General features: G+C 39.9%; 1 protein-coding gene across 2 annotated transcripts in view; it reads left to right on the forward strand.

Annotated features, from left to right (window-relative positions):
- The window catches only part of DGCR2 (DiGeorge syndrome critical region gene 2), a 51105-nt gene that overhangs the window by 5478 nt on the left and 18908 nt on the right, over nt 1-26719 (forward strand). For both annotated transcript variants that reach the window (XR_005829338.1, XM_040603732.1), the window contains exons 2-3: nt 16996-17118; nt 26252-26377. Coding sequence is in view for 1 of the 2 variants with exons in the window: in XM_040603732.1 (XP_040459666.1) it covers nt 16996-17118; nt 26252-26377 (249 nt within the window). In the remaining variant the exon portion in view is untranslated. The remainder of the gene's footprint in view (nt 1-16995; nt 17119-26251; nt 26378-26719) is intronic.

The following is a 26719-nucleotide window of genomic DNA, read 5'->3' on the forward strand; positions in this document are numbered from 1 at the left end:
TTAAGGGGAAAGGCACAGCTAGCTTGAAGAGAGAAGAATTTTAGATGCTAAGTGTGAGATATGTAAAATCCCCTAGTGAATGTCAGACAACCAGCCAATACTCCAATGAATTACCCTGTCTCCTGGAATTAGCTTTGTTAGGGCTGGTTTTGATGTTGAATTGTAGTGCAAGATGGATCTCTCTGGTCCATCTTTGAGTAGTGCCTGGTTCTCTGGGGTTTTATGTGGTGAATTCTTCTAACTTTTATAAGGTCTTGTTTAATCTGATGGGATGCATATAATTTATTTTGTGATTAGCAGCACTTCTTGTTGAGCTTGCATGCATTGCACTGTGCAGAGCCTGCACACCCCAAATTGAATTTCTAGTACCTGAAGCTTGGCCAGAGCAGAACCTGGAAACGGCTCAGCAGCATTCCTGCTCCTGCCCTTCAGGGTTTAACGTGGATGCTTGAGTTTGTCTTGTATTTAAAAATGAAGTAAGTGTGTGAGGGGTTCTTGCACTGATAACTTGAGCAAGGAAGTCCTTGAGATGGAAAAGGAACAGATCACAGCTGATGAGAGGCTCTGCTGGTCCTTGCCTCTGTGATCTCAAGGACTAACCTGTGATGGGAAGAGGTTTGCTAATCTTTTGTTCTGTGTAGACTGATAGAAACTTAGGGCTAGAAGGGATACTAAGAGATTGCATCATTCGTCATCTTGTCCCAAAACAAAATCTCATAAACCCGGGCAATTCTTGAAGGATATTAGTCTGGCACATTTTTAATGATTTCCTGTGATAGAGACTCCAAACACCAGATTCTTTTGGTCAGTCTAGTTGCCAGTCTGTTGCTTGTTCTGCAGTTGCAACTTACTATTAATGTCTAAATACAGTGCTGTGCATGTGTCTGTTGTATGCCACAGTTTTAAATAACAGTTTGGCAGTTTCCCAAGACCGTTTGGATGCCAGGACCCGCCAGTTTCTCAGCGGTGGGTGCCTGGCAGTGCTGTTCCTTCCTGGCTTTCCAGTCTCTGGAAGGGTTTCCATAACCATTCAAGATCCTTGCACGGCAAGCTCACACCTTTGCACTGTACTTCCCATGATGGTTTTGTAGAGAACCTATTCAGTTGAGGAGAAATCACACATCGTTTGGTGAAGTTGTCCTTGAGCTGTAGCAGAACTCTAGCTACCGAGTTGCTTAAAAATGTGAGTTCGGGATTAACCTTCAATCTGCATTCCCCAAACTGAAATACTTGGGTATCTCATAGTTTCCTGTGAACTGTTTAATTTTGTTGTTGTATTAAATGGTCAGCCTGCTAATTCTGGGTTTGATGAAGAGCATTTTAATGGTATTTGCTATATGGAACTCCTAAGGAAGTTGTTACTAGTGTTTGATGCCTACCATTTAGATGATTTAGAAATACAATTTTAAATTTAATGGCAATTGATAGTTGGCTCATTAACTATAGCTAAACAGAATAACATTCAACTTCCTAGTTAATTAAAATTGGTTGATCTAACCATTATATTTAGCTTCTGTTCTGTTTATTGATTAGTGCTTGACAATTGTCAGCCAGCTCAGTGGGTAGAGATGCAGAATTAGCTTTTAGTGGTTGCTCTTGGGACATTTCCCTTAACTTACTGATTTTTTTCTTTGTCATATTTTCCTGTAGCTTTTTCCTGTGTTGTCTTCTCTTTCACATACCTCCTATGCTGTGCTTCCTCATACTTTTCCTGCTATGAGACCAGTTACTTGGAATACCCAGTGAAATTATTTGGGAACCAAAGCTAGCAGAAAAACGGGATTAAGTGCCGTTTCTGGTAGAACGATCCTGGGTGTACTGGGCTGGCTGCAACTGTTTTCTTGAGGGAGCTTTAGATGTTGCTTTGAAATGCTGAAGCCTCCATCAGTTTGTGATTTGACGTTCAAATCTGCATTGCAGAGTGGGCAATGCCACAGCAGCTGAGGTTTGAAGTGGGTGAGTGCAGCCCTTAGATCTGTGTGGAGGGAGGTCAGCTCCAGCCTGGACTGTGGCTCTCTCAGCCCAGCTGTGCCCTCAGATCTCTGTGGGAAGATAGATGGGGTGATAAAAGGGTAGGTGTCTGAGAAGAATTTTGTGTAAAACTGAGTTAGTGTTTTCCTTCAGTATCTGAATGTTTTGTCTGTGCTAATATTTCTTTAGCAATTTAAATAAAAAGGTTTCTTCTGACTTAAAAGTAATGTGTCGTCTTTTATACAATTTAAAAGACAGCAAATAACCCTGTTTCTAATACCTGCTTGATTTGAGTTTGTGCCCAAGTAGGATTTTGCCTTATGTACACTTAACTTTGAAAACATGTTGCAACTTCTTTTAATCTAGGGGTGATCAAAACTGTATTTGTGTTTTCTGCCTGGATTTGTGAAATTGTTATGCTTAAATTCCTCTTTACTGATTAAAATACAGTAACATAGATGTACTCTGTTAATGAGATCTTGGAAGAACCTGTATGAAGAATTGTGGATCTTGCAGGAGTGAGATCCAAGTGCAAGGGCTTAATGTGAAGCATTGCCCCCCCCCCCCCCCCCCCCCCTCCCCCTTCCGTACTGGTAGTAAGTGGATTGGAAAGAAATGGTTCAAAGGCACTATAGTATAGGAGTGATCATCTGTGGTTTTTTGAGCAGTAATGAAGCTGAATATAATTTTTCTATTGATGCAACAGCTGAAAAATGGCAAAGATCAAGCTTCATGGTGTAGTACCTGACACATGTGCATGATAGAAGCTGGTTGAAGAGCTGAAGAGCGCTGGCAGTACATGAGCTGTTACAAGGTGTGGGGAATGAGAAAATTACCCTTAAAGGGTTAGCTGGCTTTTTGTAAACGTGTTGGACTTTTTATTTCCTGACTTCTGATAGAACTGTTAAACTTACGGGTTTGATATGAAATTTCTGTTTAGGTATTTGTTTTACTATGGAACTAGAAAGCACAGTATCTCGTACAATGTGGACAAACACATCAGTGACTGACACTGGCTGCATTCCTGCCGTGTTCGGCTTCAGCTGAGCAGGGGAATGCTATTCAAAGCAGGAGCCATTTGCTCTAGTACATGATAGCCACTGCACCAGCTACTGTGCAAAGGATAAAACGGGTTTTCCGTATGTGAGGTCAGAATATTTCTGTATATCAGATTTTTGCTTTTAAGTGTTCTAGGTGATTGCTCATGAAGTTTTGTACAAGATGTGAAGAAAAAAATGAAATGGGAGCAAAAGCTTTTTTTAGTGCGACCTGCATTTGAATAGTGCTCATGTGCATGTTTCCTGTCTCCCTGAATTGTTAGATTCTTATTTAAGACCACATTTTTTATTCAAGACCATGACCTTCCTTAGGGCCCTGTGGAGAGCTGCTTTCATGTTCATTTGGTTTTGAAATTAAGAAATGACATTTATTTTTGTAGAATGGGGTGGTTAAAAATATCTGATTTCATAGGTAGGATTTTGTCACCTGTTTGGCATTAAAGACTATTGCAGTTCCTCGTGTTTTAATTCAGTGAGGTATTGTAAATACATACTTGGCCTTAAATTACATGTTTTTATTGATTTGTTTGCATTGCTGTTGTAGTGAAAGTTTGAGGATATGATTAAATACTATTCAGTCCTGGACTGGGGGCAGGAAACAAACCCGAAAGATGAGATACTAACTTTTTTGTTTTCCTGCAAAGTAGGAACATGTGTTGTCTTGTCAAAAGTAAAATGGGCTTACTAACTAACAGTGCTGAAATCTGGCAATTCCTACTTTCAGTTTAATGGTGGCTACAAATTAGCCTTGATTGCTCTGACAGTTCTTGAATTGCTGTTATCATGTTTCATCTGAATGCTCTTCTTGTTGAAACCTGATCTAAATGAAATACTAATATAGTTAATGTAAAACTTTGGATTTAAATTTTTCTTCCCTCTGGAAAACTCTGATCTTTGTAGAGTATTTGTTGGGTTTTAGCGCTTTTTTTTTTTTTTTTTTTTTTTTTACACTGACAGTTTATTTGGTCAAAGGGAATACAGCTTCTTTCCTTAGTGATGCTTCTTAAATGAAAGCTGGTTTGCATAGAAATAAATATTGGTCCAAAATTACTTGATAGGATGTGTACTACTCTAATCCTGACAATACAGTTGGTTGGAAGAGGAGACAAACCATCTTATGTGCTTAGATTTTTTGGTGTAATTTTGAGTAGGTAGCTACCAGGTATTAGGTTAAGATAAAGAAGCACTTTCTAGTTCACTTTTAGCAGCAGTTTCTCTAGACTGTTTTTAGAGGCTTTTCAGCAAGCATCTTGTGCAGAGACTGTCAGAAATTAAAAAAAAAAAAAAAAAAAGTTCCTGGTATTCAAATACTTCTGATTACCAGACTGGTCCTTCAAGGGTTGCAGGCACCACTGTGTAGTTATGAACATCCCAGAGGTGACTCTGAAATGTACTTGAGATTCTATAGGTGAAGGACCAGTGTAGATGCTTCCTGGGAGGAAAGAGGTGCAGGTGATGCTGAAAACTTGTGAAGACAACAGCTGAGAACCAGATGCTTTTTTCTTGTTCAGAATGACCCCAGCTTTGTGAAGAACTGCAAATGAGTAAGCAGAGTATGTGTCATGAATATGATGGTTTAGAGTGGAGTATGAGGATCTTGTCATAAAAGCTGTGTTTAGAAGAAGGTGAAGGTTTGAAGGGGGGATTGAATATGGAATCTGGAAATAGCTAAGCTGAGTTACCAGGTAGTTTAGGTATTTGTGGTGTATGTGGGATAATCTGCCAGTCCCAGCCTGACTATATGGATTATAGGGGGGGAAATACTGTTTCTGATGGTGCTCTTTTCTGGACAGGATTGATTACTTGCTGAGTATTTCACTACTGATGTCATTCTTAATGGACTTTTTCTCTTCTTGTTGCATTTGTTGGGAGAATTAATGTTGTGTGTGTGAGACTATTTAAATTCTGTGTGAGGAATAGTGCTGTTTTCTTAACACCCATGAGCATGTTTCATAAGTAGTGGGGTTTAATGAAACCTGGACTCCAGTGCGCTTGTCTCCTATGTCCCTATACTTCCTCTGCTGTAGTACACTTGCGTCACACCATGGATTTATTAAGGCTATGTTTTCTCATGTCCCCTCTGTCTGTCCACAATACATCCTCTGGGATGAGGAAGCTGGGAGTCCTGCAGGGTCTTGTGCAAAGGTCTAATTACCCCAGGTCACTGCTTCCCTCTGCTCCCACCTGGGAAGCCACCCCACCGTGGTGACAGTGTGACACATGTGTTGGTGGGCTGACAACTGCTAAGCGATGCAGACCACATGGGGTTTTCCTGCCTTTTGAAGGGGCAGGGCTGTTATTGCTTCATTCCCTTACATTGGCTGTAGGCTTTCCAAAACTTGCATTGCACTCTGTACTTTTTTTGGTTGTTTTCCTTAAGCATGCTGGAAATTGTTTAGTGAATTTAATTGTGAGGTGTGATTGGCACTTTCACAGTCCACTTACTGGTTGGGCTTTATTTAAGGAAAGGGACAAAAATTTGGTGCTGCATAGGTTTAAGTCGCTTGTACTAAAATGCTTAAGTCCCACCTAAGGCTGTGCAAACCATCTGAAGTCCTGAACAGGATTGTTGATGTAGAGGAACTGTAGGCTTTAATTTTGAGCCGTATTAAAGTGTTCTCAAGTACCCATGACTTTGGTTTTGTTTGTACTGAGTGCTCTTTGTGCCAGTGCTGTATTTTGCTTTTCCCTTCTGCCTGTTTACTTACTGTCATAATATAACAGTTTCTCGGGGGTTGTGAGAGTGTGGAATGCAAGCCTCTTGCTTAGCTGGTATCCTCACTGCTATGAAAATAAACTGGTTTTCAGTTTGGAATGCTGCATTGCTTAATTCATGGTATATTTTTGGCTTAATTTAAGTAGAAAGTTGTATTTTCTGTGTGGTTTTAGCAGTACGTGGGAATTGGGAAATACATTTTTTCTGTCTCAGTCCTAGGAATAAGTGTCCACATTCATAAAGCACAACGTCTGTATTTTCTAAGTCTTAGGAAATCGTAGCCAGGGTTCCCATTCAAGAAGCTGTGATGTTGTTGCTTTGGCTGAATGCCGAGTCTGTTGTGCTGCTTAGCTTTTTTTTATTATTTGTTTTGATTTTTTTTAATCCTTATTGGCATTGAGTCTGCCCTCCAGACAAAGAGCAGACAATGAATTGCATTGAATGACACTTGTGAGCAAGGAGAAACTGGGTCAGTTCCAAGCATGTGCAGGGTGTAGGTATAACACTGATATTGAGTCATAGAATTGTTTAGGTTGGAAAAGACCTTTAAGATCATAGAGTCCAACCATTAACCCACCACTAAACCATGTTCCTAAGCGCCACATCTCAATACCTGCAGGGATGGTGGTGACTCAACCGCTCATTCAGCTGCTCCTCATAAGGCTTGATCTCCAGACCCTTCGCCAGCTTTGGTGCCCTTCTCTGGATACGTTCCAGCACCTCAGTGTCTTTCTTGCAGTGAGGGGCCCAAAACTGAACATGCTGTAAGGTGTGTTCAAGGTGTGGGCTCACTAGTGCCCAGGTACAGGGGCATGGTCACTTCCCTTGTCCTGCTGCCCACACTATTTCTGACACAAGCCAGGATGCTGTTGGCTACCTGGGCATGCTGCTGGCTGTTGACCAGCACCCCCACCGGGTCCTTTCCTGCCAGGTGGTTTTCCAGCTGCTCTTCCCCAAGCCTGTAGCGTTGTGTGGGGTTGTTGTGACCCAAGTGCAGGGCCCGGCACTGAGCCTTGTTGGACCTCATGCATGGCCTCAGCCCATCCGTCCAGCCTGTCCAGATCCCTCTGCAGAGCCTTCCTGCCCTCCAGCAGATCAACACCCCTGCCCAGCTTGGTGTCATCTGCAAACTTACTGAGGGTGCACTCGATCCCCTCGTCCAGATCATTGATACCAAACAGGACTGGCCCCAGTACCGAGCCCTGGGGAACACCACATGTGACCGGCGCAGCTGGGTAACTCCATTCACCACCACTCTGGGCTTGGTCGTCCAGCCGGCTTTTTACCCGGTGGAGAGTACACCTGTCCCAGCCATGAGCAGCCAGTTTCTCCATGAGAATGCTATGGGAAAGACTTCACTAAAGTCTAGGTAACCAACATCCACAGCCATTCCCTCATCCGCTAAGCGGGTCACCTTGTCATAGAAGGAGATCAGGTTTGTCAAGTGGGACCTGCCTTTCATAAACACCTGGTGGCTGGGCCTGATCACCTGGTTGTCCCGTACGTGCTGCATGATGGCACTCCAGATGATCTGCTCCATAACCTTCTCCAGCACTGAGGTCAGATGGACAGGCCTGTAGTTCCCTGGATCTTCCTTCCAGTTCTTCTTGTAGATGGGTGTCATGCTTGCTAACTTCCAGTCAATTGGGACCTCCCCAGTTAGCCAGCGCTGGTGATAAATGATTGAAAGTGGCTTAGTGAGCGCTCTGCCAGCTCCTTCAGCACCATTGGGTGGATCCCATCTGGCCTGTAGATTTGTTTGTCTCTCGAAGTGGTGTAGCAGTTCACTGAGCATTTTCTCTTGGATTATGGGGGTTTCATTCTGCTCCCCATCCCTGTCCTCCTGGCTCAGGGGGCTGGGTGCCTGGAGAACAGATATGAGGGGTTGAGGTGGAGGAGTCTGCTACTGTTCCTTACAGTGGTGCAAAATCTTTTGATGGATGTTAGGGTCATCTAGTGTAACTTACTATGACAGAACACTGAGTAATACAGCATGTTCATTAGTTATTCATTAAGGATTTACAGTTTTCAGCTGGAGTGCTGTCACAATTTTAATTACTTCATGAAACTGCATGCTGAGGTCATGCAGAAAATGCCGGTGCCTCTAACATGTATTATGTATTTATTTTTGGAACTGATGTGTTCCTGCTAAATAAGATTATAACTTCAGAATCTCTAATTTTCAGGAGCTGGAATTAAACTTGAGAATAGCACAGGGCCCTTTTTTTTTTTTTTTCTTTTCCCTTTTTTTTTTTTTTTTTTTTTTTTTTTCCTTTGAGCTCTGTGCTATGTGCTGTTGTGTTTTCATACCCTCCTGCACATGCTCGGGCCATGAAGAGCCAAAGCTACGTGACCTAAGGATCGTGCTTGGGCACGTTTTCAGTAGCATAGGTGAACAGGTGAGCATTGTATCTTCTGAGGAACTGAACGTGAAAATGGAGTGCTCTGTTCTGTAGTTTTTTGATTGTTCTGTAGGTTTTTAATTCCAATTATGCTGCAGGCTTTTAATTTGAAGAACCGTAAGCAGAACCAATTTTATTGAGGAAACTAAGGAATAAACTTCATTTGTGGAATGGATAGTTGCCTGTTGGTGATTTGTGAGCTTCACAAATTGTTTTTTCTCTGAAAATAAGGTGGTGTTATCACAGTCTGTTTTTCTCATATTGTGGCTTTGTTACAAAGTACTGTATGTACTCTCTGCTACACTGAATGCAGCAGTGGGTGGGGTAAGGATAAATTTAAAAGCATGTAATTGAAGTAAGATTCACCAAGTGATATAAAGAAACCTGCTGGGAGATGAATGGATGGTGAAAACTTCTCTGAGTTCTGGAGCTGAGGGGAAATACCATCCTCTTGCCCGAGAGCAGAGCCTTTGCGTGGGATTAGTGATACCTCAGAGACAAGTCAAAAACAAGAAAACCTGTTCAAAGATTGTGTCAGAACATCGTCAAGTGCAGTTTGTAGTCAGCTTCTCTGTCACTGAAAACTGTTCAGCAACTTTCACTTCCAGCCACCACAAGCAGAGGCCGGGCAGCACTGCTGTGCTCTTCACAAGCTGGCAGATTTTCAGGAATTTTGCATGAGATATGATGCCTGCTCCGGTGAACTACACCTGTGGATTTGAGAGAAGTCCAAGTTACAAAAACTGCTTTTCAAGTGCAGAGAGACTAGCTTAGAGACAGTTTTTTCATGTATCTGGTGAGGATTAAATTAAGAAAACCATTGTGGTATTGTTGCATTGGGAATATTAAGAATAATCTAAAGTTTCTCTTACTACTTACAGAGGTATTGGTTGTGTTATGCTTCCTCTGAGCATAAATATTAGATATGGAGCTCTGTTTGTTTTTGTGACAATGATGGGTGTGGTGTTCCTTAAGTTGTTTTGTTTCTGATACTTGTTCACAGGCATTTGTTGAGCACCGGTGTTGAGCAAAATCTCCAGAGTGAAGGATTTAAGGGGCTAGGCTTCTTGCTGAAGACGCTAGGATCTGATCATGCGTGTTCAGTTTAGCATAGGCCAGGTTATACAGAAACAGTAATTTGAGAAAAAAGCAGTTTTCAGTTACGGTAAACTTGATGTGTTAAAATATGGAATGATACTGCAACATGTAGGTACAGGTCTTAACTTAAGGATGGAGGTTTAGTATTATAAAAATATAAGAAAGACCTGTTGGACAAGTTAAAATCTGAATAAGAAGAGTTACTGGCCTAAGCACTTGTAGTTAAGAGTTTTTGTTAATGTTTAATCAGGTTTTGATAGCTGTAATTGCTTCTTGAAATCCGAACAGAATACTCTCTTACAGGTTGGTTCATCAGGTTTGGCACAATGAGTGACTTTACACTGAGAAGGCAGGAAGTATTTTTGTCTTTTGTTTTCCTTCAGTCTGTAAATAAAAATGATGCCAGAGGATCTACCACATCCAACCTTGAGGAATGTGACCAAAATAAGCCAAGTACTTGAGGTACGCACAAAACTGCCATTGTTTGTTAAAGCTTACGTACCAAACCAAACCATGTAGTTATCTTTTCTAATACATGCATTTCAGAGTAATAGCTAATAATTGAAATAACATTAAATGCTGGTTTGTACATTTAATCAGATTTCAATTTCCATACAAATGAAGCTCAGCAGACAAGAGTAGTCTTCATTAGTGTAGCAAATGAAAAGTGGTGTTCCTTTCTATGAAAAACTGAGATTCAAATCTATACTTGCTATATAAATGCTAAAATCTAACATGTATCCGTAGTCTTAGCTACAGAAAGAATATCTTAATTTACCACACTTTACTGACTGGTGGATCTCTTTAATAAAGAAATGTTAAGTCATTGCAACCAGAAGAACCCAGACTTTCATAATCAGTCACTGAGTTTAATCTCTGCAACCAAAGCACTCTCCTGAATTGACACATTTTGGAGGCTTTGGTTTAGGCCTCTGGCTTCTCATCTGTACCTCTTAAATCGTGGATTGCCAAGACATCAGAGTTTTTGTACCGCTAATTATTTATGTATCAGAGTTAGGAACAAGTAGCTTATAAGGGAATCTTCTGCCTGTCAGGGTTACATTTCTGCTTTAGGAGAGTTTTGGCTTTCTAGTGTTCCTTTTTCCACTGGTTTCTGTAACGGTAAGCTTCAGTGTCTTGAAAATATAAGGTTGAAGTTTAGATTTTGAAAACTTTTATGTGTTCACCTAATGCTTTATGAGAGGTGTTTATTATATTTACCTGAGGCAAGGCCTTTGTCATTTTTATTGGATGTAGCATTTCTTTGGGCTGAATTCCTTTTACATCTCTGTAAAGGATGATTGATTGAAGGAGGATAAATAATCCTGTGAAGGCAGTATCAAAGCATTCTCATTTACCCACCACCTTGTCTTTGCAGAAGTGTTTTGATGAGTAAATAGTGCTTGTAGACTGTAAGGGTGCTTTTTTTGAGGTCCATAAGCAGTTGGCATCTGTTACTTGGCAGAAATTTTTATAGCTTGCTGGTTTTTGCCTATTGCCAAGAGCCATTTCCACCCTTGCTGCTTCTCTTACCCCTGTGGTGGTGTGACCTGGTACAGCTTTTCGTGGGTCAGCACAGTGACTCTGGTCAGTAATCAAGGCTTTTTTTGTGGTATGGAGGTGCCCGTCCCAGCTCTGTTTACTGGACAGCACAGGACTGAAACAAGCTGTTCTGCCTCTGAGGAGATGTGTGTGTAATCCCAGCATACCAGAAAATGTCTTCTATTAGAGATATACTTAAAAAAATAAACACCTTAGTAGATGATCTAGCTTCATTGGCAGACAACTGTTATGAGGGCCCAGTTCCACATTAATTGATACTGAATCGGTATAACTGTTTCTGCTGAATTAGTTGAGCATGCAATCTTTCTGACTGCAGGGGGACAAACTGTAGCTGAACTGATTTAAAATTAGTGTGGACAGACAATAGCTTAATTTGATCTGAAGCTCACTGTTTCAAAGCCAACTGATGAAATTAATTTAGAAAACTAAACTAGCAAGGTGAACTTGTATTGAATCAGCATTTTATCTCATGTTCCTATTACAGTCTTGATTTGATATTGGAAGTTCTAAAATGAGATTTACTGTGTTGAAAAGCAGTCTCAGATACAGGATATAGATCCTCCTCTGCTTTTTTTCAAATAAAATAATTGTTTTGAGTAATTATTGTCCCTTACCTTTTGCATAAAAAAGAAGATGAATAAGAAATTAGTTCACATTTAAATGCAAGCAAGAGATGCCCTAGTTGAAATACACCTCTGAAAGACTTAAAATGAAGCAGAGAATGCAAGTTGCATGTAGTGTAGCACCCAGGGTGGCACGCTGACCCGAGTGTGCATCTGCTGCAGGAAGGGTGCACTGTGGCTTCCCAGTGCTCAAGCTCCAGAAGGAAAATGTTCTCAATTACACAAAAGGATGACGTGAGATGATTAAACCTGAAGGAACTTCTTGGATTGTTTTATAACGGCAAAAAGGTGTTTGTTTTATGAAAGGTGAAGCTGCTGGAAATCAAAGCAGTGTGTGTATATGTGTATTTTTTTATTCATGTGTCATGAAGTTTTTCCTGTAGATAATGCTTCTTGTAAATATCTGTTTTGAGTACTTAGCAGAAAATGTGGAAAGTTAACATGCTGTAAAGAAAATTTAAAAATCTAGTTGAGCTCTATGTTGAAGCACGTGGTAAGTGTTGTAAAACATAGGCATTCAACATGTAATTCAGAAAATCTTCAGAACAAAAGCTTCCTGTATGACTGTAAGCAACCAGTTTGAAAACTTAGGGTTTTTCCCTGTATGAAACCTAGATTTTTCTCTAAGTCAAAAATCCTGACTTGTCACTGACAAACATAGAAAAGTAGTATTTGGCAGCTAAGGAAGATGAAGACTTGTTGTTTATATGACACTATTTGAATTTATTTATTGTCTTGCCTGTTATGTCTGGTATTTGATTAATTAAACTTACAAAACAGTTGGATATTTTCTTTTAAATTTCAAATTATAGGTCCACAACTATCTTTGGCAAGACAACTTTCAGGTGAATCACTTGTGGGCAGGTGATATTACCTAATAATGTGTCCCAGCAAATTGTTACTGGGTTTTTTGGCCTTTGCTTGACAGTTTTATCTTGGGTTATATAGTAAGCGTGTAGAACTGATACATGGTTTGAACCTGATTTCAATTTTTCTTCTCTTTTTTTATGTAAAGGTAAGGAGTTCCTTGCTCCCTCTGACCAATTTGTAGTTCTTAATAAACTGTTGCTGGAGAGAACAGGTGAAGTGTTACCAGAGAACACATTGTGTTAATTGTTGGTATTTCTGACACAGACATTTGCTCAGATAGGAGTGTGCAGGTTGCTTGGCTTGGGTTTTAGGGAAGAAATGCCCTATTGTTGGGATAGTATGGAAGCAGCATTCAGGACTTCTGCTCGTAGGCTCTTTTTATCCGTAGCCTTTAGCAAACGATGTGATTCTCTACTTCATTCTGACCGCTGATGGAAGGATGACTTGGTTAGCAAGATTGTTGAGGGTTAACATTGTAGAAATGCTTTGAGATGGTAAACTGAAAACACTGTATATAATGACACCTCGCCGCTTGAAGTGTTTTCACGTTCTCACACTGCTCAAATTTTGTGATGTTTTGTAAGTTTATAGTATGTATAGTGCAAAAACTACAATTGCTGCTATTTCCAGCGTTTTACTTGCCTCCCTTCTTCACAGTAAATGGCAGATGAATGTAATTGTTCTAAAATGAGATTTCAGTGTACTAAACTTTGTGCTGTAGCATAGCAAAGACTGTAGCTGATCCTTAAAAGAAAAAAGAAGCCTTTTATGTTAAAATCTCATATGTGAACCATAATACTGATGAAACTCATTATGCGGCTGCTGGAGGTGGTTGCCTTTCCATTTTTTCACGTCTAGGCAGTTGCCTTTAGCTGATGTTGTATCGGTGCCTGTGCTCCAACAGCTGCTTGCTTGTAGCTGAACTTGTGCCATTACATATTTTCTAACAATTCTGAAAATACAGAATGTTTCTGCTTTAACAGCTGGTAGAAAATGTGTGTTTTTAGTAGTTTCATCCTTTCTTGCGGTGAGTTACCATCAATAGCTATGAATAGTGGGGGATATCTGGCTTTAGGGACAGAAGTGGGACTGGTATTTTTGAAACTTTGCAGCTCTTTTGAAGAACCGGAAGTCTTACGTGGGTGAAGAAACGGTTTTTATTTACCACACTCCTGGAAAGTACAAAGTCAGACCATGTGTTAAGTGATTACTTGCATTTCAAAAAAGATGGATGGTGACTTTGTGTTGTACTGTTGATTGCTACTGCTTATGTCTTCGTGAATCCTTTTCTGTTGCTGGCAGCATGACTTGCCTTTCCTGCAGTAAAGAGGCAAGCTTGAAATGTTTTCATTTTTCTGCTGTTTTGATTTAAAAATAAGCTACTGAAATGAAATGCATGACAGGGTTGTGGAGACTAGCACCTATCCCGTGCATCCCCGCCTCTCCCAAATTTCTTGGTTCCTTGGCCGAGTATCTCACAGGCTCATTATAGGGTTGCATCTGTTTTTATCTATGTGTTTTACCTCTGAAGGCTGTGGCCTGGCTGGCTGGTGTGCTCTGCCGTGGCAGTCCTGAGCGTGGGGCCGAGGGGGTGTCAGCAGGCAGCCCTTGTGCCCAGCTGAGCCCTTTGTGCTCAGCCAGTGCTGCTGCGCACCCGCTGCCGGACCTTCTCCAAGTGACAGCCTGCCGGTGTGCGTACCATGGGGCCTCAGTGGAAGTCTGTACTCCCATCGGTGGCAAGGCGCTGCCAAAAGAACTGATCTTAAGCATCAGTCCTGAAGGAGGCCATCGGGTATGGCCAGATGCCCCCTGAGCACAGGTGAGAGGAGGTTAGATTTTCTCAGATGATTGCATCTTGTTTCTCTTTGTGCTAAACCACAGTAGGCAGCACACAGAAACAAAACAATTCAGGTGAAACTCATCCAGAAACTGCATGATGATTTAAGGAATTCAGTAACGTGGGGATATGGGCCCTGGGTTAGGATGGCTCGAGAGGTATTATGGGCAGTGTTTGCAGAATACAGAGATTTTCATTTCACAGTATTTCTTTCAGTGTCACATTCCCCGCCTCTGCAAGAGAATTGTGTAGCAGTTTGTGTTTCTTGGTCTGAAATAATTAGTGCATCTGACATACGTGGCTTCCGTTGGGAACAATTGTTCAGCTGGGTTGAGTGGTGTTTTAATAGAAATGTTTTGTACTCTTCCATGTATCCACATTCTTCAGACAGGAGTGTCTGTAATACAGGAAGTAATGACATTACGGCATGTAACTGGCATTTTTTAAATGCCCGTAATATTGGGATGGAGTCATCCTTTTATCTGAACCAGTCATATGTAATTGTACATAGAACAGCAATAGAATGTATGAAATTGTAGAGACAGAAGTATTCTTTACTGGTTTTCCTGTGTGCACATTGCTTGTAGTGCTTTCCTGGTGGGTGCTGCCTTTCGACACCAGAGGGCTGTGGAATAGCTTTCTTCACAGGGTGTGTACGTGACTTCTGTTAAAATCAAGCAGTAAAAAATAAAGAGTTTATTTAAAGTACTGAATTTTGCAATAACTGCAGGTGGATGCAATGGAAACTGGGAGCTGGGCTGAGACTAGACTTTCCTGTGCAGAATATCTACCACAGGCTCCAGTGTAAAATCTGTACTTGAAACTGCGATAGTAGAACTTTCTAAGAAACCTTCCACTGTGTGCGCAAAAGTGGTGAAAGAAGCTGCAATGATTTAATGACAAGTCGATGCTTTTCTGTTAACTTGAAATTTTGAATAATTTTAATTTCAGCTTGAGGTTTTGCATGCGTTTGGTTTGTGGTCCATCCATTTCCCCCTCCCTCCTCCTGCCCAAATTAAAGATGTTTTTTAAATTTTCTCTCTTGCTGCACTGGGTAAGTGAAGCTTAATCTTTTATTCCCCTAACAGGGTGGTGGTGGTGTGCTCCTTTGGGCTAAATAAATTTCCCTCTTTTGGTTAAATGAATTATTTCATTTTTGGGGTTTGCTTTGTTTGTTTGTTTGTTTTTAATTTGGAGGGGGATCATTATGACCTAACCTGGTAGAATTTTATTTTATTTTATTTTTTACATTTACCCCGTGCTCATTCTCTGTTACCTGTTTGGACTGAGTAAAACTCTAAATGGGTGAGAACATTCTTGTCTTCCTGTAAGGTCTGTTGCCATCAGTATTCTGGCAAGTCTGTGTGATTTCTTAGCAATTTTTTGACCTGAATGTTTTCTCTGGGTAGATGATTGCCGTGAGCATGTGTCCATTTTTTATTTTTCTAGAAGAACAGGTCTGTGCTTTGAAGAGAAACCAGACTAGAAGTGAGTTTTAATCTTAACATTGAATTAGAAGCTTGTTATCAATATCCTATAGCAATTATTAGGTATGTGGGTACAGCTTTTATTGCGAGTGCATGATAACTGGTTTTATTATGCCTTGTCATGTTGTCTGAACAATTAAAGGTGACCTCTGTCTTGATTTTGTTTAGATGTGTGTTTCAAGAAGGTAACAACTGCAATTCTAGCTCTCTTCTTAGATTGTAAACAGTAGATGAGAGAATACATACCTGTGTTTTCAATTTTCTTTTAGAGATTTCTCCCTGCAAAATGGATACCTACTTGATTCTTTCAAAACCAGGGATAAGTGTGTTTTACTTTGAAACACTTTTCTCTTTTAAAAATAAAAAAGCGTTTGTTCTCTAGACATAGTTTACCTGGGATTATTGCAGCCTGCTGAGAGGAAAATGTGCTACCTTGTTCAAAAACATTGGTTGGGAAATTGACCACCACCGTCCAGAAGGAAGGTGGAGCAATATTGGTCTGGTGTGAAAGTGAGCCTGTGGGTGCTGATGGTGACTTGCAGACCTGCCACCTCTAAACAAGCTTAAATTGTTCGCTTGTGTAGGCAGATTTTTTTTTTATTGCAAAAATGTTTTGAGGGACACAAAATGAAGCTGAATTATTAGATTCTGGCATTTGATAGATGGAATTGATACAAAGAAGCTTTGAAAAATTTGTACTTTTTATAATGCTAATTAGGTCTGACAGTATAATGATGGCAAGTAGGCAGTAATCTTGCAGAAGCAGGAACTACATGTTTGCAGATATTGACAGTTTCTTGTGAAGGATGTCTTCATATGGAGAAATTCTACAAAAAAGCTTAAGCTAGAAAGTGAAAACAGGTTCATTGATACAGATATTGTTTTACAAGTAGTTCTATGAAACTGCTCTAAACCAGGCTGGACATTTGCGCAAGTATACGTGGTGATTGGAATGAAAATAGGATTCTGAATTTATTGTGTAATCTATCACTTAACTACCATAACATATTTGTGTTGAACTTTGGTTCTGAGAAAAGTGAACAAGTAATCCTCAGTGCCTCACAAGAAATAAATGGGTAATGCTACAGTGATAGCTGCTCACATGGTATCTTTATCAGGAAGTCTGTTACCGCAGATGTCTGAGAGCATTATTTCCCAAGCACTGGAAGCTGGCCCACCTGTCTATTAAAAGCACAAACATGCAGTTTAAAACATAGAAGTGATCTGAAATGAAGCAGTCTTGAACATGCTGAGTTATCCGGAGGTTTTGTCCATTACACTTCAGTAATATGTTACGTGATGGGTGATTAACATATGTACAGACTTGAAAGAATAAAGGCTTCAAACAGCACAACTTTCTTCTTCCCTAGAGCTCCGCTGCACCCCAGGGGAGTTTGCATGTCGGAGTGGTACCATCCAGTGCATCCCTTCAAAATGGCAGTGTGATGGATGGCCCACCTGCGAGGATGAGAGTGATGAAGTTGACTGTCCAGGTAAGTATAGCTGAGAAGACTGCTTAACCTCAGCGTCAGCTGGTTTTGCAGCAGTACTTTGACTCTTTAAGATTGCTTGCTTATTTTTATTTGAAAGTGGAGATTGTTTGGTAGAACTGTACCCATTATTAACAAACTTTGAGTTGGATTCTCTTCAGTTTATGAACTAATGCTACAAGGAACTGTTTTGCTTGTCTGAGTTATCCTTCCATTCTTACAGACTGAGTAGGTAACCTGGAGATGAGAAGAGTTTGTAATCTAAAAAGAGACTTCCATGACGAGGAAGAAATAATGTTGCAGTTAAACCAAAATGACACCTAGACCTGTGTCTAAATTCAGAATTACTATTTTGGTTGTATATTACTCAAACTGTTCTGGGTGACATTGTTGGACTTCGGTAGAGAGCTTGTTTTATTGTTCCCTGTTCTGATTATGCTTCTTGTGCTTAAGTGGAGAACTTTGTTCTGCCAAATAAGCTGGTGTATTTGCTTGTTGTAAACTCTTGTGATAACATGCTTTCAGGAGCCTATCACCCACAGTGGTTCTCTGCTAAAGCTACTGGATACTGAGCTGTCTTTAAAAAACAAGCAAAAATTTTTATATAATCATGGTTTAGAAGATTTTCATTTGTTCCTGACAAACAAGCAAATGCAACTATTTTTCTGTGTTTCTTAAAAGTGAAGGGACCTGTAATTTTTTTTTTTTTTTTCTTTAAGAACAATGAAGCAGGAATCTGAAAGCATGAATGCAGCTGTGGCATAATTCAAAACTGTTATCTCTACAGTGTGACTAAATTGCATTCAGAAACTATTTTAAGTATTTTTTTGCCACTAAACTACTTAATTTGCTTGAGAGAGAATCACAAAGTTTGCAGCATAGTCATCACAGCATTCAGTCTGTCATCATTCTGAATTGTGGGTTATTTTAGAGAGGTGCTACAAAATAGTAACATCAGTATTTTACAGCTTGTTGCTCTTCTAAATACTCCTATTTTCTCATGGAGTGAGAGAAGTAGATCTAACACTCAAACTTTGGAACTTACTATCGTTTACCATCTCCCCAGTGTGTGTTATGCACAAATAATTCAAAGAATGTGTTCAGTGCTCTTTTTGGAAAGCTTTTGACTAGTTTGTATGAGTGTATATATTTGCAGCATGGGGGACAAAAGTGTTGGTATTTTCTTCTGACATTGAAAGTTAAGCTATGCCATTGATATTCTGTTTAAGGATATTCTTTATAATGTGGATGTCATAAAGAAAGATGATTTTATAGTTGTGCTGTTTTTCTTGCTCCTTTTTAGCTAACTCCGGCCAAATGTGAAAAACTAGAGACATAATAAAATTCTGGAGGTTAATGGGAGTTAATGTTTAGGGGAAAACAGAGTCATGTTAGTGTCTGAATTTACTCAAAAAAGCACTGAATGCTTTACTTGTGGGAATATTGAAACATGCACGTTAGTAGAAAAGAGTGTTTTTGTCTTGTTGCCTAGTGTTATTAGTTGGCAATTTAAGTTGCTGCATAGAGGATGCAACAGGATGATGTAGACTCAAGGACTGGAATTACAAAGGATATTTAGTATATGGCTAGGAAGAGGATTTCATGAAAGTAACATTTTTCAGTAAATAGGCTCTGCTTTTGTGTTTGGGGTGTACGTCTCACTGGACTGTCTGGCCTGACATGAGAAGAACTTTAAGAAATTAAAGGAGATGTGTGGGAAAGACTTGATTCACCACTATGTCTGTACGTAGGAAGAAGAGAGTAACATAAAGAATACTAGAGGGGAAAATGATGGACAGCGTAGAGAAGGAAAGTATTCCACTTGATGAGAAGAGTAATTGGATAAGTAATTGGTGAAAAGGCAGTGCACAGTAAAATAGCCAGAAAGCTGGGTGTGGCGTTTATGAAAGAACTGAGCTATTTGCACAGTAATGCAAGGAGTGTAGCCAGCAAACCAGAGGAACAAGAACTACTGGTGTAGGATGTAAAAACTCTATTATACCTATAGCAAAAAAATGGTGGGATAATGTTGTGACCTGAAATGGGTGTTGAAGGGCATGTGTTATTCAGAACTGTCAAGAATAAGGACAGGCTGGTGTGCATGTGAATGGTGTGCTGGAGTATAAAAAGGAGTAACATGAATGAAAGTAAATCTCAGGCCAGAAGAAGTTTGGAAGAGCAAAATTTTTTGATGTTGGGGAAAGTGATATATGTGACCAGTCATAGGAGAGATTAAGTCCTGGGACGTTGATTGGGCAACTAATGCTGCTAATAATAGTAGCACATAATCATACTTATGAGTGGTAACTTTCTTTGGCCACTGAATTAACAAGAAATGATACAGCTTTAAATTTAGACAATACTTTTGGATTTTGATGAACAATCATAAGATGATTCAGCTAAATTTGAATACTTTTTAATTAAGGTTCTTAATTTCAATAAAGGCAGGCTGAACACTAAAAGAACCAGTTAGTGAAGCCACCTGGACTTGTGAAACCTGGAGAATTAGAATATCTTTAAATTAAAAGGTATGAAATCTCTGAAGCATGAAAAGAAAGCTTGCAAGGAAGGGCCCTGGATCTGGTTAGGAAGCTTGTGACTTCCCAGCCTTTGAGCTACTAATGGCACACTCCAATGTGAGCAACTCAGAAAAGATCAATGGCAGCGAATTAATTTCTTGTGGTGGTGGTGAAGGTGTGTTTTAATGACTACATAGTTACGTTGGTATTTTTCAAAGGTTTGCTACAAAGCCATTGTAAGTTATTTGACACTGTTGGTTTAGTTCACTTCTTTTAGGCCTGATTTCATGTTAATAACAAAGCTATTTTAATAAGAGGATCATTAATTAATAAATTAGTTTGGTAATCATGTGTTGTCTGAAGTACAAGAAACACCCAAACCGTAAGACTTTTTTGTTAAAATAATTTCTTCAGGAATTTTTTTAGTACACAATTAGGTAAGACATTATTAATTCATTGGCAATCTGAGTAAGTGTATGAAATGCTTATTTTTGCTAGGACATAAATTTATCTGAAGATAGTCATAGCTGGTTTTATTCTTGCAATCTTTTTTCAGAATGACCATTTTCCTTTAAAACATGGAATTTCTTCCAGTTCCAGACTTGCGATGTGTAAAGTGCTATTCCCCTGCCCTTCTCACTAGGTGCACAAACCATTTGTGGAAGCAGCAGAAGTGATCACCCGCAATTCATATCTCTGATAGACTAGAACTGTTGGCTGCTTGCTCTTGTGAGCATACTAAAAATTGCTGGGGGAGTTTATGTAGCATGTGCCTGCAACTCTCTTCTACTTGAGCAGTGGAGGCTCATGAAATTTGTGTACTGTTCCATATCAACAGTAATTGATCCTAAAATTAGTTTACCCCAAAGTTGTGTATTCTGTGAAATAACAGAAAGAGACATTCGTTTCTTAAACAGGTTTTTTTTTTTACAAATGGGAATTTATTCTTACTACTCACTTCCTCTTATAAAAGTAATCAAAAGCAGTAACATAACTTTCCACATTTATAGAAGTTCTGTATTTAAACCCATAAGAAGGAAGGGCTCTGCAGTTTGCCTTTTTACTGCTCATTGGATTTGCAGCTTTGCTTCTACCAGAACATCAGATCGGTTTCCCCAGATACCCTACCTCCTTTCCAGGCCTTCTGGTCATTTGCAGCAGTACGACTGGAGCAGGCTTTAGTACAGCTCTAGCTCTTTACCTGCGTTTTATTCTTACACTACAGGCCTGATGTTTGTTTCTGTTACACATGAACACAGAATGGATGCCTTAAAAATTCCGGTGCCCTTCATAAATCCTATCCATATCAGTTTTTCAGCTTGCAATTATATTGGTGATCATTCAGTTTCCTTCCTTTTTTTATTTATAAATGGAATTTTTCCCAGGAATAAGTGATCAGGTTGTACTGTCAGCCATCCTTGGGCTTCTCTCAGCATCTGAATTTGAAAGCCCTTCAGATTGCCCTGTAGTGCACATCCTCACCTAATGCCACATTCTTCCTTATAAGTTATTTTCTAGACCTGCTTGGTTAGGAAGAACAACACTGGAAAGTTTCAGCGAGTTGAATTCTTAAGTGTGTCCCCCCCTGCCCCTGAGCCTACAGTCGGCACTGAACAGCTGGCCATCCTGGCAGTGGTGGTCCTGGGGCAGCAGTGGCTAGCAGTCCTATAAACTGCCCTGCAGTTCCATGGCAAATGGTATGATTTTACATGGTTTTATGTTGCGATTGGGAGCCTGATTTCATACAGAAACGATCTTGCTAGGGAGCTAACTGTAAATGCTGATCTTGAGCCTTAAGGACTTCCTCAGATACTGTATCAGGAGGGAATGTGCAGACTTGGAGGTCACTTGCCCCGGCACACACACACTATATCCTCTTTGAGCCTGCGAAGTCTCCTTTGTGGAGCCAGCTGAAGGTATGGCCAGTAACTGATAAAGCAGCAGCTGCAGCACGCTGTTTTGCAGTGATCATAAACAGCTTTGTGTTTTCTTTCGCCAAGGATATTGTGTTTAGTTGAAACATTTGGTTGACACTTGCACTTCCTAGTACATGTCCTTTTTTAAAGCTAGGTAATAATGACAAAAACCTCTGATCATTTTCTGAGCCCTCGCTGAACTCCTGTATGATGCATCCTTTCTACCCTACTTTGTGGTGTTTAAATTATAAGCTCTTTACGGTCAGTCTATTACTTTGAATAGTGTTCAGCACAGCAGGGTGCTGTTCTTGGTTGGCATCTTATTTCCTGGCATAATACAGTTGATAACACAAATCATGGAACTGCTTGATCTGAGAAGAATCATTCCTCTCTGGGACTTTGGAAACTGTATTTCCGAATCTTTACACACAAAACTGGATTTAATCCTGAAGTTCCCTCACCTGTCAAATTAGCAGATGGAATTAAAAGCTTTCCAACCTTTTAGTAAGTAGTGTACTGGACAAAAACTTTGAAGAGAACAAGGCAGCTTTTTATGTAAATTTTGAGAATCTTACGTGTTTAACCAGGAGCAACTCCTATTTTGGAACAAATAAGGTATGACAAGGCCTGTTTGCTTCACAGTTTAATTCTGGCGTAGTTTGACATAGTACATCTATCCTTGTGAAGGGTTTGGCTTGAGTGACTTGTCATCTGTGACACAGTAACCCTGGAAACTAGTTCAACTCCCCAAAATCCAATATTCACCCCATTATGAGTCCTGACCCTTCAAGGACCTCTGTATATTATAGTCAATGTCTTCTGTCAGCTCACCCTTTTTTTGGTGCAAAGCAGCCTTTGATGTGTGTGGCAGATTGCAGTTTCTTTTCTAGCTCCTCCAAACACAGTTTTCCATTTGGTGTCATGTTTGTTCCACCATGTAGTGCTACTCGGCACGTTCTAGCCTGTTCCTGTCTCCGCTGGTGCCAGCTCTTGCTTTTGTGTGGTCTCGGCTCATGTTCCATTTGCACTACTTAGCTTTTTGCTTCCTTTTACTTGGTCCAAATGATAGAAGCACTGGAGGGGGATGAGAAGGGAGCTTTCTGCTCTGCTTGGGCACTTGGCTTCCCCTAATGAGACACCATGTGCAAACAAACTGCGTGCTGAGATTCCGTGGATAAATGCTGCCGAGTAATCTTCATGGATGTACACAGAAGGGTATGGACAATGTAACTGAATTATTTCCAGCCTCTATGAATAATGGGAAAGCTCATGCTGCTTTCAAACTTTAACTGGACTGTGTTTTTCCCCTCCGTGGTTTTTTTTGTGTGTCCTCCACAGGAACAGCAAAACATGTACGTGTGGCACAGAGCTTTCTCTGTGAGTTACCAGGGCTGTGTCTTGCAGGCTGCGGTGGCAGCACTTGTTCAACTAAAAGAAACTAAGCAAATTTTCTTCCCCTTCCAATCTCTCAAGCTTTGTTCTGAACAATTGTTGAACTGCTTTGATTCAGATCTGAAAAAGTTTGCCACTACAAAATGTAGAAGGAGCCATCCATCAGAGTAAACTTCCGTTCTGAACTGTTAGCTTGAAGTTTTAAACAATGGAAAATAATCATAGAATCAGCAATGCTGGGCAACTTTCTAGATGGATAGCACTATACTTAGACTGTAATCATGCTAAAGTGAATTAGATGGCAACTATAAAATAGAAGGAGATGGGTGAATACTAATCATGACATTTGGAAACAGACTGGAAGATGCTTATGTCCACTATGCTATAGTATTCAAGGGGAGAAAAAAAATTGTGCCCCATGACTTTTCCCTTGAACCCATTTTTCCCTTTTCCCCACCAACTAACAAGTAAATTACATTTCTCGTAAAATTGTATGAAGTCAAAGGAAACAGAACTATTTGCTTTGGCTAGTAAAAATACTACTATTACTGTCACTGCTTGTGGTTGTAGTATCTGGAAGAATAAAGATTTTGGAAAATAGCTGATCTTCCAACATTTGTACTTTTCAGAATATTAAGTATGTGCATAAGTAATAAAAATGATGGCTTTTCCTTTCTGAAATACTTAAACGTTGTTAGGTTGTGGTCTTCTGACTTAGGTTGTTATCTTAAAGCTTAGTCCATGGCACTATTAATTTATTTTTAAAGATAAAAATACTTCTATAAAGGAAGCAGGAACAGCAAAGTGCATACAAAATTTTTCTGCAGAGCATTGAGGAAGTACAGCAGAAAATCAGTCCCATTACGCCTTTGCCATCAGAATCTGCAACAGCTTTTCATGGCAGTCAAGTGACTTAGAGGCTTGTTAGCATCTCTTTATTGCCCTGGAAAAACTTGTCATCGTTGCTTTTCTCACAGACTGAAAATTCAGGTCAAATAGGAGCAATTTAATATTTGAAGAGCACCAGTTTCTTAAGCAGCTGACAGTGTTGGGCTTGAAGGAGAAGTGGCTTGTGGTGGCTGCTTTCTGCCTTTTCAGTCCTGCCTGGTTTCAGCGGCAAGTCTGCTGAGACGGGCAGAGGCTGAGGAAGGAATGAGTGTCCTGCTTCCTGGGTGAGGACTGATTGCACTCACGTTGTGTGGGATCTGTGTAGCTATTTTTCAAAGCATCTGGCATAAATTCTGTCCGTTTAAGATGTTAGCCCAAGTAACCCTTTCTTAACATATAAGGTTAAAACCTGTGAACTTCTGTTTTATTCCTGGAGGAGGTAAATTGTTAAGTCCTTGTGGGCGTTCTATTTAGCCATGGAGGGTCAGCCATATGGTGTTGCATCTGCTGTTGCTTCTGAAAGGGACCTAATTCTTCATGCATTTGGTTCTTACTGGTTCTTTGGGTTTAGTTGTTACCATTTAATGCCATGGGAAAATAGAACTTCCCATGCTGAGCTCAGTTCATCTTTGATAAAGCATTCTACAGTAGCTAGTGTTATTTTTAAAGTCTTACTGTAATTAAAGATTTGCTTTTTTAGTGTCTCAGTATTGCTCTGAAAATCATAGTGTAAATACTGCTACTGAACCGTTAGGATTAAGAACAGTCAGGTTCTAAAACTAAAAATAGTTTGGCCTCTAAAGTAATAAAAAATAATCAGTGATCTGCACTGTCAAGTTATTTTACCATTTTGTGTCCTTTGAAGTATGCACTAACTGAATTTCTTGGCACAACCTTCTTGCCTGTGATAAATAGCGTATTTTAATATTGAACAGTAGAATTACTATTGCATTCCTGTAGGGCCCTGTGAGTGTATTATGCACAGCCATTTCTTAATGGGTGATCTCTATAGACATGTAATTCCTAGGATAACGTGATAATTAAATATCCCTTGCTTATCCCATTAGCCAGGGCAAACTCAGTATGCTAGAGCCAGATGAATGCAAAGCTACTCTGCTGTTCCTGGGCTCCAGCTAGCGATTTCTTTTGAACATTGGTGTTAACGTTTGTTCCAGGGAATTGCGTTGTTTGATGGTGGGTCTTGTGGAGGTCTTTCCCCGCAGTGAATACACGGAACAGTCCCCAGCTCTGGGTTTAAATTATCATGAAATTGCTGGTTTTAGAAAAGAGAAAGTTTTACTGATATGGTTTTGAATATATTGCAAAAAGGTACAGTCGTTTTTGACAGGTTTAACTACATAGCTGCTCTTCGTTTGGGATGGTGACTGGTTTATTTGGTTTAGCTAGGCTAAATAGAGCTAATCAGCTTTAAAGGAAAATAAGCTGATTTTTTTATATAGAAATTAATGTCTGCATAGCTCTTCGCTGGTTAAACTCTACCTTTAATAACATCTAGTAGTATTAAATTACATACTAGTAGATATTTCTAATGCTTACATTCATAGGTTCTTTGGTTATTAATTTTTCTCTTTTTAAGGTTAATCCCTTGTTTCCAGATTAATCCTTCCTGGTGCTCATCTCAGTCTTCCTCAAAGGTTTCTCCCCACCACTGTACCAGCCTTCCTACTTAGGACCTTGCTAGTTTTGCTGGCTATGGCTTACTCTGCAGCGTCTCCACCTGAACTGTGTGTTCCTTATTTACTCCTGGTAGCTGGGGGAACCCCTTTTCTGGAATAACATCTTGCACTATGTTCAGTTACTGAATCCAGTTGTCAAAAGCCCTGATACCGAGATGAGGATGTGTGTGGTTTTTGTTTCAGAAATAATGAACTAACATTTCCAATAGAAGCTTGAGCAAATGAAAAACTTTGTTCTTCCGGCTGAAGATGGGTTTCCTTTCCTGGTTTTAATTTTGTCCTAGAACTCAGAATGTGTTGAAAAATGTGTTGGAGAAGTTGTCTTATATCCTTGAACATAAAACTGAGAAACAAAGCAGCTGGATAGTGGGTAGTTCTGTAAACAGGAACAGATAAAATGCACTGGGGATGATGCATTTGCTGCAGCAATTGAAATGGCAAGCATCAAGTCCTGTGTGCAACTGCAGGCTGCTGAGGATCTGCAGAAGGATTTAGCTTATTCTGCAAGACTCGTGTAATGGCTTGTTGGTTCTTTTCAATTGTAGGTATTTTGGTTATGTACTGTGTAAAATGGCCAAGCTGTTATTGCAGGACCTACCATCTTTGTTTACCTCTGTCATTTATCTTATATGTCTTGAATGAAAATCCAGAGAAAGTTTAATAAAAAGAAATCTCTCTTTGCTTGCATCTTTCACCAGTACTGACTATTCCTTCTGGTCCCCAGGCTTGACAGGGGACCAGCGAACTTACCATGGGAAGGAGAATGTGGACTCCAGGCACAATCGAGGGAGAGGAGGAGAGACAACCCGTTTTCACACTGTCAATGTGGCACAGCCTGTCCGATTTAGCAGTAAGTTGCAGACTGGGAAATCTGGGCCATCTTTCTGCTAATTAATTTAGCAATTTAGGCAATATTTTTTTAGGGAGAAATTAATAGATTTATCTCTTGCATAGCTTTTTGACCAGATTTTATTCATGTGCAGTACTTTTGAAGGTTTTTGTACACTTCTTCTGTGTATGTCCTGTTATATTGCGCAGTTTATATAGCAGGCCAATGCATGCAAAGAATTCTACTTCTGTAATCCTCTCTTTTTGTGAAACCAGAGTTGCAATTTTCTGTTATAACCCATTGCAATTACAGAAAACTAAGCCCACGGTTTAAGTAATGGTTTCAGCCTGCAGCAGGGGATAT

This window comes from Falco naumanni, chromosome 1 (genome assembly GCF_017639655.2).
Source record: "Falco naumanni isolate bFalNau1 chromosome 1, bFalNau1.pat, whole genome shotgun sequence".
Taxonomy (NCBI): Eukaryota; Metazoa; Chordata; class Aves; order Falconiformes; family Falconidae; genus Falco; species Falco naumanni.